General features: G+C 41.5%; 1 protein-coding gene across 4 annotated transcripts; it reads left to right on the top strand.

Annotated features, from left to right (window-relative positions):
* Positions 1-1,620: 1,620 nt before the first annotated feature.
* On the top strand, positions 1,621-13,030 carry LOC129373615 (pituitary homeobox 1-like). 4 transcript variants are annotated; one of them, XM_055051636.1, is made up of 5 exons: positions 1,621-1,735; positions 2,088-2,142; positions 9,361-9,507; positions 9,995-10,197; positions 11,900-13,030. In XM_055051636.1, exons 2-5 carry the CDS (start codon positions 2,097-2,099, stop codon positions 12,446-12,448), a joined length of 945 nt encoding a protein of 314 aa, XP_054907611.1. In that variant the 5' UTR covers positions 1,621-1,735; positions 2,088-2,096; the 3' UTR covers positions 12,449-13,030. The 4 variants fall into 4 exon arrangements, with proteins under 4 accessions (XP_054907611.1, XP_054907614.1, XP_054907612.1 ...); XM_055051639.1 differs by lacking the exon at positions 9,361-9,507; XM_055051637.1 differs by lacking the exons at positions 1,621-1,735; positions 2,088-2,142 and adding an exon at positions 8,887-9,235.
* Positions 13,031-14,924: the final 1,894 nt, after the last annotated feature.

Below are 14,924 nucleotides of genomic sequence, written 5' to 3' on the forward strand. Positions count from 1 at the left end.
ATCTACATGCTGCGGAAGGACTTACTAATTTAATCATTTTTGAACATTTATGAACTTATGTTTAATTCCAATAAAATTACTTTAGAAATTAATGTTTAAAAGTTTAGAAGTGTATTTTTCTGTGAATTTCTGTTCTGAGCTGTTCTGGGTCAGAACATGAGCAGCAGCAGCAAACAGGAAAGATGCTGAACTTTGATCAATTTAGCCAATAGTTATAATAAGGTGCGTCATCCTTTATAGTAATTTTTGCAAAAGTATGTTAATTTAGCAAAATCTTTTGTAATAATCCCAAACCTGAGGTGAGTCCCTGTGTGTGGATTAAAGGACCTGCAGGCAGAAACTCTCAGCTCCTGGTTGTGGCTCCGTCCTACAGGAGGGCAGAAGGGACAAATTCCACATTTTCTCTTCAGGCCCAAAATCAACTTTGAATATTTAAAGGTCATTTAAATATTTAAATGTCTGGGCTAAAACATGATTCAGCTTTTAGATTTTATCTTTTAAAAGAAACCATTCTCACATATTTCATTTTATTTGAGTTATTAATGACTGAGCTGATGGCTCGCTCACCTTTGACCCCGGTCATCCTGCCGCTCTGTTCCGGTGTTCCTGCTAAAAGGAAAATAGAAAACCTGTTTTGTTCTCAACCTTTTCTTCTTTTAGAAAACATAAATCATTTCCTCTGGTATTTATCTGATTCATTTTCAAAAGTAAGAGCAGTCAAATTTAAATTATGAACCAATAATTGAAAAGGAAGCAAATTTAAATTTGAAAAACCAAACTGTTCACTCTGCAAAAAAAAGAAACACATTTTTTTTCTTAACAATAATCAAACAATTATCTGTTTGGTTAATAATTAAAAACACAAAGTCTTGATTCTTATTGTTGCACATTTGTTAAAATTCACCCAGTTATTAATAAATCTGGGAGTAAAGCATTTATTTTTTATGTTACATGGAAATATAACATTTGTCAGTTATTTCATGCTTACATAAATTTCTGCTATAATATTTGAGAAAATGTAAAAAAAATTTAATATAAATCTGAGCAGTAAACATAAAAATATGAAAGAGAATAAATTAAACATAAAGTATAATAAGAGGACAGAAGATTCGACAATAACAGAAAATATAAAATAATGTTAAAACAGAAAGAAATGTGATATAGAAGCATCAGAAAGTATAAAAATAACAAAAACAAATAGAATTTTAAAAACAATAAGTACATAAAATACCAGCTGCCTGAAGTTCATTCAGAATAAATAAAAAATCAAAAGCTGTGAAAATATTTTGCTGTTTAGTTTAGTGTCTGATGGCAGTTCCATGGTTTTAACCCGAACCGAACCCCAGTTCCATGGTTTTAACCCGAACCCGAACCCGAACCCCAGTTCCATGGTTTTAACCCGAACCCGAACCCCAGTTCCATGGTTTTAACCCGAACCCGAACCCCAGTTCCATGGTTTTAACCCGAACCCTGTTTGTCGGGATGAAGAGTGAAGAAGCTGCAGGAGGATGAGGAAGGTGACGGGGGCGTGGTGACGTCACGGCGAGGCGTGCAGCGCAGCGCGGGAGGAGAAAAGCGACGCAGCGCAGCGCGGAGGAAACACAGCGGCGGTCACCGCGGACGCAGCGTCACGCAGCCCCACGCACGGACCGCACTTTGTTGGATTTACTGAACACCTGCATGGGACGCGGGCAGGATTCTCCCTTCAGCTCTTCTCTCTACTGGGAACCAACTGGTGAGTCACTGGGAACATCATGAGACCAACTGCGCAGAAAGAGAGAGTTCATGAAGCTGCACGATTTTAATGATAAAAGCTTATGGCGCAAAAAAGGCGCAATTTTACGGCTGTGCGGAAAATCAAGGAAACATTTAATATTTCTGTTGAGTTTCTGCTCGGCTGAAGGGAAAGAGAGAGATTTACACACACTGTGTGTGTGTGTGTGTGTGTGTGTGTGTGTGTGTGTGTGTGTGTGTGTGTGTGTGTGTGTGTGTGTGTGTGTGTGTGTGTGTGTGTGTGTGTGTGATCCAGAAAGCTGCAGGCCGTTCAGGTTGAATATGTTTAATAAAATATGTGCTTTTTTGCGCAGGGATCTGGAATGGAGCTGAATTTGTCCAAGAACGTGATTCCATGCGGAGACTCAGGTAAGAACCAGAACCAGAACCAGAACCAGAACCAACATCTTCATCTGTGTGAGCGGATTCACTTCACATAAATCTCCTTTTATGAAAACTTATAGTTCAGTCGCAGTTTATGCTTCAGGACTGAAACGCGCAGATGTGCGGAATTATCAAATGTTCATGTGCAAATAAAGGAGCGCGAAAAGTGACGGAATTAACTCATAAATTTTTACTGAAACATTTCAAAATCTATAATAAAAATGTTTACTAACTGTAATCATAAAGGTTTAACGTTTGGTTTCATTTCTAAATAATTGAGTGAAATTATAAAACATTTTGGTTCTGGTTCTGCTGGTCCCGTCAGATTCACACAGCGACTTATTTCACTTTTATTGTTTCAAACATTATGGAGAAAAATAAAAACATCATTTAATTCACTTTAATTTGACATTTGAAGCTGCGCGGCGTTTTTTCCTGATCGATCATTAATGACTGGAGCGAAATGAGCGAGAAATGATTTGAAAAAAAATCAGATGATGATGATAATAATAATAATAATAATAATAATAAAATAATAATAATAATAAAATAATGATGATAATAATATTAATAATAATAATATAATGAAATAATCGCAATAATAATAATTATTACTATTATTGTAATAAAATAATAGTAATAATAATTATTATAATAAAATAATAATAACTATTATTATGATAAAATCAGGAGTCACGTGATGCGCGGCTTCATAATCCCGTTTCAAACATCAAGAAGTAAAAATGAAATGATTTTTAGCTGAAGCAGATTTCTGCTTTTACCTGCAGATGAAAAGAAAAATAGATTTGATGTTTTATCTAAATGAGACACATTTAGATAAAACAATTAGATTTATGATAAAACATATTTAATAAATGAGCAGCTGCTGTTTTGCTCACAGAAACAATAAAACTACAAACCAGGACAGGTTTTAGTTTCAAAGTTAAACTAAAATGACAGAAAAAAACACAAAAAATGATTGTTTATGTAGATTTATCTGCAAGCTGCCAAAAATATGAAACACAAACAATATAATTAATTTCTGACTTTACTGGTTTTACTGCTTGAAACCTCTGAATATTTTTGATTTTAAGAAGTGGATCAACTTTAACACAAAGCACAGAGACGCTGTGATAAAATGTGGGCAACCTTGGGGGCCCCCTGCTGGCCTGGAAGAACCAAAGCAACGTTTAGCTCGCTTATACCTCGGGCCGGCTCTGCCCACAGTCATCAGCTGGAGAAGTGAAAATTATTTCTAGGTTTTTCTGGAGAAGCGTTTTACTGTTCTGCAGAAAACATGCAATATTATCTGGAAAATACACAAAAATCTAAAACATTTGAAGTTTATATGTATTTTAGATTTAAAAATTTACTGCCTTTCAGAAAAATGAATGAACAATTCTTATAGATTTTATAGATTTAAAATATTCTTTGAGAGATTTTTAGCCTCAAATGTTCCAGTAAAAGTGAATGTTTTTATTTCTAATAAAATTACGGCTGCTCTGCAGAGAACATTTCAGAAAACAAACGTCTCGTGTTTCCACTGCTGATGGAAATGTTTATGATGTAATAAAGTTCAGATTTTATAAAACTTTCCCCATAAATTGTAACGTTCAAATCGATTTTAAACATGAAGAAGATCTGACAGAGTTTAGTTTTCTGCAGTTTTCTTGTGAAAGCTCTTCGTATGCCTCAGGCCGGCTCTGCGTATGCCTCAGGCCGGCTCTGCGTATGCCTCAGGCCGGCTCTGCGTATGCCTCAGGCCGGCTCTGCGTATGCCTCAGGCCGGCTCTGCGTATGCCTCAGGCCGGCTCGCTCGTTGCTCTGCTGCTTCTGAATGATTTTATCGGCTCCATCAGAGGGGATTTCTGTGTTTTTCTGCTCATTAGCCGTTGTTCTTTAGCGCTGTTTGGATGTCAGAGTCGGAGGTCAAACGGGCCTCGGCCCACGCAGGGGAACCGTCACCAGGGCGATAATCTGCCCGGCGCTTCTCCAGTTACCGGCGGCTCCGGTTACATCTCCGCTGCTGGTCTCGCTTTCAATCTGCTTTGTTTTCCAGCTGCAGGGGAAAAAACTGCACTTTTATTCCCTCCGAGTGTTCGCTTTGTGATTAATGAGGCTCACACACTTTATTTTTACATCGTGGACAGCAGACAGAAAACAGTATGAATGTTTGCGCTGCTGCTGGACCTTTAACCCGTCAGCCGGATGGAAAGGCTTTTTAACTCATCCATCACACGCAGAAGTGCAGGAGAAGGACGAAGGCGAGATGGAGGCTGGAGTATTTAGATAACCGCCATCGATCAGCCGCAGAACGAAGCCGAGCCAGAAAACCGCAGCGCTGATCCACCGGGTCGCTGATCCACCGGGTCGCTGATCCACCGGGTCGCTGATCCACCGGGTCGCTGATCCACCGGGTCGCTGATCCACCGGGTCGCTGATCCACCGGGTCGCTGATCCACCGGGTCGCTGATCCACCGGGTCGCTGATCCACTCCAACATCCAAACGCTCCAGATTTACAGATGATGCAAATTAAAATTACAGTTTTAATACAAGTTCAGCCTGTGACTTGGCCTGTTACACTGCAAAAACACGAAAACGTACCGAGGAGTTTGGATGAATGGAGCAAATATCTTAATAAATATCTGAAAATAAACTAAACTAACAGGAAACTTTCAGCAACAACTGAGAGTTTCATTAATATTGATGAAAAGCTTCGAGTTCAACATGCAGATTATTAAATGTTTTATTAAGTGAAATAATCTGCAGAGGAACTCGAACTTTTCCATCAATATTAATGAAGTTGGTTTGTGTTTTACAGTGCATGTTTGAATTTATCACTTTCATTAAACATTGTTTTGGTATTAAAGTTTTTTTTCTGAAGTAAAACCTGAAAACAGATCCGGGTTAAACGCTCCGTTACCGTGGAAACGTGTCACTCTAACTCGCGGCGACTAAACCTTCGCTCCGGTTCACGTAACAAAGTGTTTCTGATCCGCTGATCCACTGATCCACTGATCCGCTGATCCACTGATCCACCGGGTCGTTGATCCACCGGGTCGCTGATCCACCGGGCCGCTGATCCACTGATCCACCGGGTCGCTGATCCACCGGGTCGCTGATCCACCGGAGTTCCTGGAGTTCAGTGGTTTATCGCCGAGTGTCTGAATGAAAGCTTCGCCATTTTAAACAAAATTGATCAAATTATTTTAAATGATTATTTTTCAGAGTAAAAGAATTAAACTGAAGCTAAAACTAAATACCACCAACACAAACCTGTGACCCTCTGCTTCAAAGCAATGGCTCCTGATGGGGCGCGGCGCGGATCCATTGTGACTCTGGCCGGCTCTGCTTTCGGTCAAACTGACCAAACACAGAATTGAGCAAACAGGAGGAAGTCGCTCCGTTCGCTTCGACTCGCCTGAACATTTGATCAAAAACCAAAACCAACCGAAGACAAAGACGACCTGCTGCTGAAAACCCAAAACGACCAGAGTCCAGAGTCCAGAGACCAGAGACCAGAGACTAGAGACTAGAGACCAGAAACCAGAGACCAGAGACCAGAGACCAGAGACCAGAGACCAGAGACCAGAAACCAGAGACCAGAGACCAGAGACCAGAGACCAGAGACCAGAGACCAGAGACCAGAGTCCAGAGACTAGAGACCAGAAACCAGAGAGTAGAGACTAGAGACCAGAGACTAGAGACCAGAGTCCAGAGACTAGAGACCAGAAACCAGAGACCAGAGACCAGAGACCAGAGACCAGAGACCAGAGACCAGAGACTAGAGACCAGAGACCAGAGACTAGAGACCAGAGACCAGAGACTAGAGACCAGAGACCAGAGACCAGAGACCAGAGACCAGAAACCAGAGTCCAGAGACTAGAGACCAGAGACCAGAAACCAGAGACCAGAGTCCAGAGACTAGAGTCCAGAAACCAGAAACCAGAGACCAGAAACCAGAGACCAGAGACCAGAGACCAGAGACTAGAGACCAGAGACCAGAGACCAGAGACTAGAGACCAGAGACCAGAGTCCAGAAACCAGAGACCAGAGACCAGAGACCAGAGTCCAGAGACTAGAGTCCAGAAACCAGAGACCAGAGACCAGAGACCAGAGACCAGAGACCAGAGACCAGAGACTAGAGACCAGAGACCAGAGACCAGAGACCAGAGACCAGAGACCAGAGACCAGAGACTAGAGACCAGAGACCAGAGACCAGAGACCAGAGACTAGAGACCAGAGACCAGAGACCAGAGTCCAGAGACTAGAGACCAGAGACCAGAGACCAGAGACCAGAGACTAGAGACCAGAGACCAGAGACTAGAGACCAGAGACCAGAGACCAGAGACTAGAGACCAGAGACCAGAGTCCAGAAACCAGAGACTAGAGACCAGAGACCAGAGACCAGAGTCCGGAGACTAGAGACCAGAAACTAGAGTCCAGAAACCAGAGACTAGAGACTAGAGACCAGAGTCCAGAGACTAGAGACTAGAGTCCAGAGACCAGACCAGAGACTAGAGACCAGAGACCAGAGACCAGAGACCAGAGACTAGAGACCAGAGACCAGAGTCCAGAGACCAGAGACCAGAGACCAGAGACTAGAGACTAGAGACCAGAAACCAGAGACCAGAGACTAGAGACCAGAGACCAGAGTCCAGAGACTAGAGACCAGAGTCCAGAGACCAGAGACTAGAGACCAGAGTCCAGAGTCCAGAGTCCAGAGTGACCGTCAGACTCTCTGCTCAGAATTATTACAGATATTAAATGCTGGAAAGTCTTTTATTAATTTAGCTGAAATAAACACTGAAAATGTCATTTTTCCTGGACACCAACGTTCCCGTCTTTGTTGAAATGTTCGAACCGCAGTAGGAAAGACTTGACCTTTGACCTCCAGATTTCTTCAGACAAATGAGTTTGTTCATGTCAGTGAGTGTAGAAAATGAAATGAATTGAAGACTCATGAACCAGAAATAGAGAATCTTTAGAATCTTTACATAAAGAATATGCTGAAAATAGACTCATTTCATAAACTTTAAAGAGTCTAAAGTGAAAAAAAAGTTTTTTCTACTTTGGTTATTTTGAACAGAAAGCCGGCCTGATGCATAAGCAAACTCAGCAACTACAAGTCAGGTTTCACTGATTATATTCTTCTTCATTAGTTTTAATTGTGCAAAATGAAAATGATAATGTTGATATTCAAAAGGAAAGATGTATATAATTTCAATGAGTGAAACGTTTTAGAAATATATTTCTTCTTTGTTCCATTTGACAAAATAAACTAGAATCAAAATAAATTTATTTTTCTCTGAAATAATATGGATTAATCAGTTGGATTTTATCTGAACTCTAGAACAAACATTCACATTTTGCATAAAACCTGAAAACTTTCAGATTCTGGAAACAAATGTTTGATTATTGTGAAATTTTCTATATGCTGTAAAATAAAGGTTGTGTTGAATGTGTAAAACTTTAACATTTAAACTTTATAAAATAGGAGTTTTTTTAAAATAGATTAAGTAGGAAGACAAATGATATGAGCTGCTGGTTAGGACAGCCAGGCCAGTAGGGGGCCCAACAGCAGCGGCGTATTCACAGAAAGCAGCAAGAAAAACTTTAAACGACTATCAGGAATTCATCTACTTTCATATTTTAGATAACTTTATTCGTCTCTATTGATTCTGGGCAGATTTTAGTTTTGAAGAGAACAAATCTTTTAGCATGATGCTAACGAGCTTGATGCTAACTATCATGATGCTAATGTTTAGCATCATGCTAGTTACCTCATCAGACAAACCAAAATATAAAGTTAAGTAGAAATTTTGGTATAAGGAAGAAAATGACATAAATTCATATAAGAAACCGAAACATAAAGTTTGCCAAAATAAAAATATTATTTCAACCGAAACTTCAGAACCTTTAACAGGTTTGAGTTTCTGGTTAAAACATGTTTGACTTACATTCACTGGGAAGAAAATGCAGAAATACTTTATGATAAAATGAGTGAAGTCAAAAGTTCAGCACTGTAAAAAAGATTTATTCAAAAGTTGCTCAGTAATTGTACTTTCTCACTCATTTAGACAGTAATTATAATTTTCTATACAACTTCATTCACTTCAACATGTAAACCAACAAAATGAAAACTGGCTGACATGTTTTCCATGTTTTAGTTTTGGCTTCTAGTTTCCTTCAGTATAATTTGATTAAAATAAAATCGTCATTTAAAATACGGAGATGAAAAATTGATGTTAGCGTTTCGCTGTTTTTCTGTGTAGAGATCTAAAGGTGAGAGAGAAGCAGCTGTGTGTGTGTGTGTGTGTGTGTGTGTGTGTGTGTGTGTGTGGTGTGTGTGTGTGTGTGTGTCAGTTGTTTAGATAATCAGCAGCTGTCAGAATCACAGCAGGTTTTCTGATCATTCATGTTTCATCCATCAGCTCATCGTTTGTCCAACACAATGAGGCAGAAAATCTTTATCCAGCTCACACACATAGACCAGAATGTGTGTGTGTGTGTGTGTGTGTGTGTGTGTGTGTGTGTGTTAAGGAGCGCAGCAAACATGAATAACACAACGCGGCTCCTGAATCCACCGCAGAAATATTAATAATACCAACATGAAATATTTATGAACTTGTGACAAGAGAAGCAACAAGTTTGATTTATTGATTATTTGTTATTAAAGGCGCCGCTTTATAAAACTGATCCGTTTTGACCACGCCCCCTTTTTAATCCATAAAGTTTCTATTGGAGCCCAAATCAAACCGAACCGAATCTGCTGCCAGATTCTCATCAATGTTTTCCAACAAGCCGAGCCGTTTGGACTTTTACATCAGCGGGACATCGGTCGGTCGGGTCACCGTGACGTCATAGCCCCGGTGTGGTGCCGCAGGTTCGGTGGGTTGGACTGTCGGCCTGGGAGGTTCCGAGCGGCAGGAGGAGGATCTGCTGCCTGACAGTCGGAGCCCCGAGTCGGTCAGAGCGCACAGCACAGCGGCGCTGCTGCAGACCGGACCGAACCGAGCCGAGCCGAGCCGAACCGCTGCCTGATGCCTCGCGTCGCTTCACCTCTACAGGAACTTTGTGGGTTTTGGGGAATCCGAACCTGTGGTGGAAACGCGCCGCTCATGTTCCGGTGTGGTTCTGGAGCTCCGTGTCGCAGCCGCTGGACTCTCCAGGTTCTCACTGTCCGCATCCTTCTCTTTAAGGTGGCATGAATTTGGACAGAATCTCGGAGGCCGTGAGAGCCGCGCCGCCCCGTGACGTGGCCGCCGCGTTTCATTTACAGAGACCAGCGGAGGCCGGACGGGTTCTGGAGAACTCCAGCAGCGAGTCGTCAGACGCAGAGCTGGCAGGTAGATACCGCCGGACGGATCCAGACTTTCACTGAGCGCAAATCATGTTGCTGCGCAGAAAGCAGAGAAACCCGCAGCGGGACGTTCATTTACGCGCCAGCAGAACCCAGATCTGTTCTGGTCCGGTTTTGCGCTGCCTGAGCCAATCAGCGGGCGGGATCCCGGACTGGGTCACGGAAAATGTGCGGAGCCAAAAAATAAACCATAAATAGCATCAATGTGAAATGCAGCGAAATATTCACAGGTTAAAGGTGAACATGCGGCTTTTGGTTCCGCTTGGAAATGTGCGAATCTTTGCTTTTCTTTCTCTGTCTAAGTTTTATGAAAATACTTGCAAATGTCTGGCCTCAGGCTCTGCGCGCTGCTCCTTCAAACCTTTCGCTGTTTTGCAACCTGGAAACTGAATCCGCGTGTGAAACGTTGGAGCAGAACCGCAGCGCCGCAGCGCCGCGCGTCCTCACCGCACCGCCGCTTTCTGTTCCCGCAGACAAGGAGCGCAGCGCGGAGCAGCGCAGCGATGACGGCAGCGCCGACGACCCGAAGAAGAAGAAGCAGCGGCGGCAGCGGACTCACTTCACCAGCCAGCAGCTGCAGGAGCTGGAGGCCACGTTCCAGAGGAACCGGTACCCGGACATGAGCACCAGGGAGGAGATCGCCGTCTGGACCAACCTGACCGAGGCCAGGGTTCGGGTAGGACAACCGCGTCCACATTTCACTAATCAGTCCGATCGATTTGAAATCACAATGTCTGATTTTATGACGGCAGCAGTGAACTTTAGGATTTACATTCCGGGTCAAACAGTTTGACCTTCATGAGTTTGAAAGATTTTAGTTTTTCGGATCGAAATTCATTTCAAATGTTTCGGATCAAAGGCGAATTATTTCAATAATTTTCCTGATCAACATCCAAAAATTGATAAACATCAGGAAACATCCAGCTTGTTTGGACCTGCATCAGGTCCAGTTCGGATCTTTGCTCCGTTTAATCACAAACTGAACGACACCAGAACATGAAATATTTCCTCTTCATCTTTTTTCATCGTTCGGTTCTGGCGGGACTTTGGGCCGTTTTCCCGCGCAGCCACGTGAAACTTTCTGTGGAAATGAAGAGTCGGTTCTGGAATGTTCCGGTTCCGTTGGGTTTGGAGCACCAGCTGCAGTTTTCTGTCGTGCACTTTATAAAAAATAAAGCATATTTCTGTTAAACGGGACATTTTGAATTATTGCAGATCAGAAAAATCAAATGAATTTATTCTAATCGCTTCCGGTCGCTTTGATTTTTCTCCTTCATTTTTTTGCAGCAGCTTCTGCAAATGATTTATGTTATGAATCCTCTTCACGGGACGGATCCACTTACTGTTTCAGTTATGAGTTAAAAACGATTCCGCAGACTGGCGGCTCGGTCCGGTCCGGTCCGGTCCGGTCCGGTTCGGCCCCAGCTGCTGGTTTTATTCTGACGCGCGGATCATATAAACGCAGTGACTCCGCAGGAGTTTCACATTAAAGTCAAATGGCGCAAACGGGTCAAACTGCGTCTTTTTATCGAAACTGATTTTGATTTTATATGATTAGATTTTGAACTTTATTTGATGCGATCAGATTCTGTAGTTTCATTTACAAAAAATTATTTTGTGTTTTTTAATTGACAAATTATATTTTATTGGAGGTTTTGCTGTCCAGAAAATAAGCATTAAAATGATGTAGCATAACTTCAGTATTTATGTATTAAATTAATTCAGACGCAGAAATATTAACCAATAAATTGTTTATTGTTTTATGTTCAGAAATAAATTATTGCAAAGCGATTTAAAAATGTTCGGCGCACATTCATATATTATATTTAATGAAGAGCTTTACACTAAAAAACAGATAAAATGAGTTTAATGATTCATGTAACGTTCACGGACCCACGGGAGTAAAAACAGCTCCGTGAAAAACCCACGATGAGGAAGAAAAACAGACGAGCTGATAATAATAATAAAATCATTATTATTATCAGAGTAATTATTATTTGTATTATTATTATTGTTATTATTATTTATTATTATTATTATTGTTATTTCTGTTATTATAATTATTGTTATTTATGTTATTATTATTATTATTGTTATTTCTGTTATTATTATTATTTCTGTTATTATTATTATTATTATTGGTGTAAATAATTTTGCTAAAGTGATATTTTATTTAAAAAATGAATACATGTTTCTAAATGCATGAAATGATTTTCCTGCATCATAAATAGAATCTGCATGAATCTTTATTATATTCGCTCTCGGTTTTTGACACCAATCTGGATTTTCCGATTATTGTCACCGTGACTCAGTGACCAGCCTGGAGCTGAATAGTGCGGCTGGCAGCCTGCGGTAGTGACGCAGTGTTTACCTTCCAGGTGTGGTTCAAGAACCGCCGGGCCAAGTGGAGGAAGCGGGAGCGGAACCAGCAGATGGACCTGTGCAAGAACAGCTACCTGCCGCAGTTCAGCGGCCTCATGCAGCCCTACGAAGACATGTACCCGACCTACACCTACAACAACTGGACCAACAAGGGCCTGGCCCCGGCGCCGCTGTCCACCAAGAACTTCACCTTCTTCAACTCCATGAGTCCGCTCACCTCGCAGTCCATGTTCTCCGCGCCGAACTCCATCTCCTCCATGAGTATGGCGTCCGGCATGGGCCACTCCGCGGTGCCCGGCATGGCGGCCCCGGGCCTCAACAACATCAGCAACCTGAACGGCATCGGAACCTCTGGCATCAACTCGGCCATGTCGTCCTCCGCGTGTCCGTATGGCCCTCCCGGCTCGCCGTACAGCGTTTACCGGGACACGTGCAACTCCAGCCTGGCCACCCTAAGACTGAAGTCCAAGCAGCACCCGACGTTCGGCTACAGCGGCCTGCAGAGCCCCGGCTCCAGCCTCAACGCCTGCCAGTACAACAGCTGACGGGCCGCGGGGCCCCGAACCGACCCGCAGGATCCGCATCTCACCCCGAACCCGCACCCGAACCGACCCGGATCCCTGCGCTCAACTTTTCCCTGAGAGAAAAAAGGATGCTGCGGGTTGAAACATCCGGGATCCTTTTCTAAATAATGAAGACGTGTTTCTGCTGCACTGTACATATTTCACTGTAAATACAAACTGGGATTCTGGTTCCGGTACCGGCGGAGCTGCTTGGTGGCTCCATGTCGTAGCGACGCACTTAAACTATTCAAAACCAAAAATTATAAAAATACTCCAAATATTTCATTTGATATTTTCAGGAATATTTTTTTCATCCGTTTCGTTTCTGATGAGCAGAAATTGATCAGCAGCTGGTTCCGTTTCGTACCTGGAAAAAGAACATCGCGCCAAAAAAACGACTAAAAAATAACAAGAAGAAAAATGACCCACGGAGCAAAAACCCAGAATCCATTTGGAAATGACAGGTACGAAACGGAGCCACAAGTTTTGCTCGTTGTTCGTTTTTGAATTAAATTTTCAATTCATAAAAAATAAAAAGACAGAAAATGTCGGAGGTGAAATGAACGGAACCGCTGAAGAGGGATTATTAATTACAATAATTACAAAACATGACAGTAATTGATGTTAAAGAGGTAAAAAAAAAGAAGAAATCTTGACTTTATTGTACATATTTTATAAACGCTTCTTTGTGCTTTTTGCCACCGACTGCTTCTCATTTTATCTGCTCAAAAAAACCAACAATGTTTAACTGACGTGATTTAATGTAAAACTGTTTCTAAAATGATCCAAAGTTCTGGTGTTTAATGTAACGTGTCTGAATAAAACAGAAACTGAAAAGGTTCATTTAAATATTTAGCTTCACTTCAAAATAATTATGTTCTATAAACTGATTTGATTCGCTTTCATCGAGACTGAAGGAGGAATTAGAAAGTTAAAAACTGATCATTTATGATCAACCAAAGCTCAGAAATCCTGCAGTTTGCATTGAATAAATCAGTAAAAATGATTAGAATCTGTCTCATAAGCGCTCTCTCATTCAGTCAACATCATATCTGCTGTTCTGACACCTGCAGAAATCCTCATATCTGTATTATCTATATTACTGCCATTACACTGATATTAGTGTTTAACCTGATAGGTAATCTGAGGGATTAGGATCAGAGGCAGCTGTTAATAAAACACTGAAATATGGTCAGAATTAATTATTAAACACAAATGATTTAAAATGTCATTTATAGATTAGAGCGTAACTGTTTATAAAACATATTTTGCTTTATTATTAAAGCTTTTAATCAAACATTGGAGTAATATTTCTAATCCTAAGAATTAACTTTTATTTTCCTTGTTGCTCAGATTAGAATTTTTTTCCTATTAATTTTTACTTCAAACATTAATTTAATTGATATTTTATTCATAAACAGCAGGAAGTTTCTTTTCGTTCAATGTTTGTCATTTTCTGCCTTTCAGTGTTTAATGGATCATTTTCATCATTTCATTTATTTGTCATCATTTAGCAGGAAAGTCTAAACTGCACCGTTTCCGATTATCTGGTATATTAAAGTTTTGTGAATATGAATATTTAGCTGTTCACTCCTCAGACCACCGGCGGCGCGCGGCGTTTATTTAAGGCGCGCACGCGCATTGCTTGAAGCTGCAGCTCTTGGCTTTGATCAGAAATCCTCAGGCAGCAAGACGCGCCGCACCGCACCGCCGCCGCGCCGCACCGCGCCGCACCGCCACCATGCCACACCGCGCCGCGCCGCCGCCGCACCGCGGTGATTCGCAACAAAAACAAACCGCGCAAACTGTCGTAAAACGTCTCCAATAGTTTTCCTGATTGCGGCTGTAAACGAGGCGCGGACGCGCACGCGCACACGCAGGCCAAAGTTCAGCGCCGCTTTATACCTGGTAAATATTTGAAGAGTTTTTCTCTGGAAATCCCCGCAAACCCGATGAAGAAAACGGAACAGTTATGGTGCAAAAACTGCGCATTAATGGGAAAAATATCGGCGGAATTCTAAGATAAACTAACAACAACAAAAAACAGATAAAACTAAAATCAAACATCCTTGGTGATAATCAGATCACATTTTCCAGTTAAACTGTTCTGGGAAACAGATGATAATATTGACAACAATCAATCAATCAATCAATCAATCAATTTTGTTTGTACAGCACATTTCAGCAGCAAGGCATTTCAAAGTGCTTTACATCATAAACACAAGAACACAAAGTCATGCAACAGACAATGCATTGTTACATATTACATTTCAAATGAAACTCTAAACAGGTGTGTTTTTAGTTGCGATTTAAAAGCAGTCAGGGTTTCTGCTGTTTTACAGTTGTCTGGAAGTTTGTTCCAAAGTTTTGGTGCATAGATGCTGAAAGCTGAGTTGAGTGATTAATTCCTTTGGATCAGGTGAAGTAAATATAATATCTAAAACCTGCAGGGAAACTG

Source organism: Poeciliopsis prolifica, unplaced genomic scaffold (genome assembly GCF_027474105.1).
Source record: "Poeciliopsis prolifica strain line A6 unplaced genomic scaffold, Auburn_PproV2 SCAFFOLD033, whole genome shotgun sequence".
Classification (NCBI taxonomy): Eukaryota; Metazoa; Chordata; class Actinopteri; order Cyprinodontiformes; family Poeciliidae; genus Poeciliopsis; species Poeciliopsis prolifica.